Source organism: Chaetura pelagica, unplaced genomic scaffold (assembly GCF_000747805.2).
Source record: "Chaetura pelagica isolate M959 unplaced genomic scaffold, ChaPel_1.0 scaffold443, whole genome shotgun sequence".
NCBI lineage: Eukaryota > Metazoa > Chordata > Aves > Apodiformes > Apodidae > Chaetura > Chaetura pelagica.
This window is the reverse complement of record NW_009952714.1, coordinates 17,165-18,975: the sequence shown is the minus strand read 5'-3', so window position 1 is coordinate 18,975 and position 1,811 is coordinate 17,165. Positions and strand designations below refer to the sequence as shown.

The 1,811-nt window shown below is 62.4% G+C and overlaps 1 protein-coding gene across 1 annotated transcript in view; it reads left to right on the top strand.

The window, feature by feature from the left end:
* PNPLA6 (patatin-like phospholipase domain containing 6) overlaps positions 1-1,811 on the top strand; it is a gene marked incomplete at both ends in the record, with an annotated part of 28,062 nt that overhangs the window by 9,383 nt on the left and 16,868 nt on the right. Inside the window, 5 exon segments of the mRNA XM_009994598.1 lie at positions 10-154; positions 447-522; positions 609-749; positions 1,528-1,591; positions 1,663-1,806. Of these exon segments, the coding sequence (XP_009992900.1) occupies positions 10-154; positions 447-522; positions 609-749; positions 1,528-1,591; positions 1,663-1,806 (570 nt within the window).

Here is a 1,811-nt window from a genome sequence, read left to right as displayed (position 1 = left end):
CTTGGGGAGTCACGTTGGGCTCGACGACCTTCTCCTGCAGGTGGAAGCCCTGACCCGGCAGCCTCGGGCCACCACCGGGCACGCGGTGCGGGACACGGAGCTGGCCAAGCTGCCTGAGGGCACCTTGAACAACATCAAGCGTCGGTACCCCCAGGTACCCCCAGGGACCTTCTTGGGGCTGCAGCTTCTTCCCATGGGAGGGGAGTGTCCCAACATTCCCCCCCAGCTGGGGGATGTCACCCTTGTGTGTGTGTCCTCGTTAAAACCACCTTAAATTAAGGAACGCGGGAGCCGTTGGAAGAGAAGGGTTGATGTTCTAAAGGCTTGTCCCTCCCTGAGGTCCCCAAGGGTGGTGTTGGTGGTGGTGACACCCAAAAAGACGTGTGGGACACCAGTCCGGGGTGTTAATGAAGGTCTGGTGGCCACCCCTGGCCTTGTCCCTGCAGGTTGTCACCCGCCTCATCCACCTCCTGAGCCAGAAGATCTTGGGCAACCTCCAGCAGCTCCGCGGGCCTTTCGCGAGTAGGTCCCAAAGGAGTCTGGGGACACTGGTGGCCATCGCCAGCGTGGGGAAGGTGTCCACCACCCTGTGCTCCCTGTCCATCCAGGTTCTGGCTTGGGCATGGCCTCCAGCTCGGAGCCCACCAACCCCACCAGCAACCTGTCCACGGTGGCGGTGCTGCCGGTGTGTGACGAGGTCCCCACGGCCGCCTTCACGCTGGAGCTCAAGCACGCGCTCAACGCCATCGGTGGGTGGTGGCCCCGGGGTGGCCGTGGCGTGGAGGGGTGGCCACGGTCCTGTGGCACCCCCAGGGAGGTGGCCACGGTCTTCTGGAGGGGTGGGCATCTTGGCGTGGTGACTGTCACAGCCCCGTGGTGGGAGGGTGGCCACAGTTCTTCGGCGTGGTGGCAACCAGGGAATGGTGACCACAGTCCCGTGATTTGGTGATGGTCATGGTCTTGTGGTGGCCACAGTGTGGTGGTGGCCATGGCCTCATGTTGACCACAGCCCCGTGGTTTGGTGATGGTCATGGTCTTGTGGTGACCACAGTGTGGTGGTGGCCATGGCCTCATGTTGACCACAGCTTCATGGTATGATGGTGATGATCGTGGTCTTGTGGTGACCACAGTGTGGTGGTGACCATGGCCTCATGTTGACCACGGCCTCATGGCATGATGGTGATGATCATGGTCTGTCTTGTGGTGACCATAGTGTGGTGGTGACCACGGCCACATGTTGACCATAGCTCCATGGTGTGATGGTCTTGTGATCACAGTGTGGTGGTAACCACGGCCACATGTTGACCATAGCTCCATGGTTTGATGGTGACCACAGCCTCATGTCAGGGTGGTGACCATGGCCTCGTGGTGACCACAGTGCCATGACGTGGTGGTGGCCATAGCCACATGTTGACCACAGCCCCATGGTGTGATGATGACCACAGCCTCATGTCACGGTGGTGGCCACGGCCTCGTGGTGACCACAGCCCCATGACCCACCAGTGACCACGTCCCCACCTCTCCCAGGTCCCACGCTGCTCCTCACCAGCGACATCATCCGTGCCCGTCTCGGCTCCTCGGCCCTGGACAGGTAATTCCCGTTGGGAAGGACATCCCGGGTGCCCCCCCTGGTGCCCCCAGCTGACCTCTCCACCCGGGCAGCATCCAGGAGTACCGGCTGTCGGGCTGGCTGGCGCAGCAGGAGGACATTCACCGCATCGTCCTCTACCAGACCGACGGCACCTTGACCCCCTGGACCCTGCGCTGCATCCGCCAGGCAGACTGTGTCCTCATCGTGGGGCTGGGCGACC